The sequence below is a fragment of the Equus quagga genome, chromosome 8, assembly GCF_021613505.1.
Source record: "Equus quagga isolate Etosha38 chromosome 8, UCLA_HA_Equagga_1.0, whole genome shotgun sequence".
NCBI classification, from domain to species: Eukaryota; Metazoa; Chordata; class Mammalia; order Perissodactyla; family Equidae; genus Equus; species Equus quagga.
Window position 1 is genome coordinate 121,339,096 of NC_060274.1, and position 1,678 is coordinate 121,340,773.

The 1,678-nt window shown below is 44.2% G+C and overlaps 1 protein-coding gene across 1 annotated transcript; it reads left to right on the top strand.

Moving 5' to 3' along the window:
• The first annotated feature begins 446 nt into the window (after positions 1-446).
• Positions 447-1,382, top strand: LOC124243263 (olfactory receptor 6B1). Its single transcript, XM_046668883.1, has one exon. The coding sequence runs from the start codon at positions 447-449 to the stop codon at positions 1,380-1,382; it is 936 nt and encodes a 311-aa protein (XP_046524839.1).
• Positions 1,383-1,678: the final 296 nt, after the last annotated feature.

Genomic DNA, 1,678 nt, shown 5'->3' on the forward strand with positions numbered 1-1,678 from the left:
ATATGCTTTAGAATTGGCAATGGTCACATGGAACATGGAGGTTTGAAACTGTTTCATTCAGAGGTGGTTGTGAAGGCAGCATAGGATGTTAGATAGAATGTGGGCTTTAGACTTAGACTTGAATGCGATTCCTGTCCTACTACCCATGGGAACTTGGTAATAAGTTACTTAATACCTCTCCAAGCCTCAGTTTCTTCAACACTAAAATAAATCTAATAACATATCTAAAGAGGCTATGTGTTATATGACATATATAAAGAAGAGAATTAAATTACGTTATGTGCTTAATGTACCCAGTGTATGCTCTAGCCTATATTTTATTAATAAATGATATCAGTTACTGTTATTGAAAGTCAGAGAAGGCAATGGATCAAAAATTCTAACTGGATCATGGAATCTGACCAGTGGTTTTTCCCCCCAGGAGAGCTAAGCCCTGTGTCTCCAATATGGAAGTGCAGAACCAGACACAGGTCACCAAGTTCATTCTGGTGGGATTCCCCGGGAACTGGGGCATGCGTGCAGCAGTGTTTCTGATATTCCTCATGGCATATATTCTGACAGTGGCTGAAAACATGATCATCATCCTGTTGGTGCAGCAGAACCGGCCACTGCACAAGCCTATGTACTTCTTCCTGGCCAACCTGTCCTTTTTGGAGACCTGGTACATCTCTGTGACTGTACCCAAGTTGCTGTTTAGTTTTTGGTCTGAGAGCAACAGTATCTCCTTCACCCACTGTATGATACAACTTTACTTTTTCATTGCACTCATGTGCACAGAATGTGTGCTCCTGGCTGCCATGGCCTATGACCGTTACGTGGCCATTTGCCGCCCACTCCACTACCCCACAATTATGAGCCATGGGCTCTGCTTCCACCTGGCTCTTGGTTCCTGGGCCATTGGTTTTGGCATCTCCTTGGCTAAGATCTGTTTTATCTCCCGTCTCAGCTTCTGTGGCCCCAATATCATCAATCACTTCTTCTGTGACATCTCTCCAGTACTTAACCTCTCCTGCACAGACATGTCCATAGCTGAGTTGGTGGACTTTATCCTGGCACTGGTCATCTTCCTCTTTCCACTCTCTATCACTGTCTTGTCCTATGGATGCATTCTGGCCACTGTTCTACGTATGCCCACAGGAAAGCAGAAAGCCTTCTCTACTTGTGCCTCCCATCTTGTAGTGGTCACCATCTTCTATTCAGCCACTATTTTCATGTATGCCCGGCCCCGAGCTATCCATGCCTTCAACATGAACAAAGTTATTTCCATCTTCTATGCTATTGTCACACCTGCTCTCAACCCTTTCATCTATTGCCTAAGGAACCGAGAGATCAAAGAGGCTCTGAAGAAACTGGCCTATTGTCAGGCCATCCAATTGGACTAGTCTATTACAAATAACTAGAAGGAAATGATTTGATTGGGTGCCTGCTCTTCCATCCTCTGTCCTTTCCCCATTAATGCCTCAGCTGGATATTACTCACGTTAATATGACATCAGCACATCTACATCAACCACAGGCTTTTGGTTGTGTTGTGAGGTCTGCAACTATGCATGAGTTCTGTGCTTACCCCTTATATAGACAATTCTCTTTGGCTGTACCCAAAATGGGGTTTCTAGGACTGTGAGTAAATTCCTAACTGGGTTAAGTGGGGAGACAGATGACAGTGTATGAGTTAGCTG

Coding starts and splice junctions, on each gene's coding strand:
- LOC124243263 (XM_046668883.1), top strand. CDS start 447: ATGGAAGTGCAGAACCAGACACAGGTCACCAAGTTCATTCTGGTGGGA.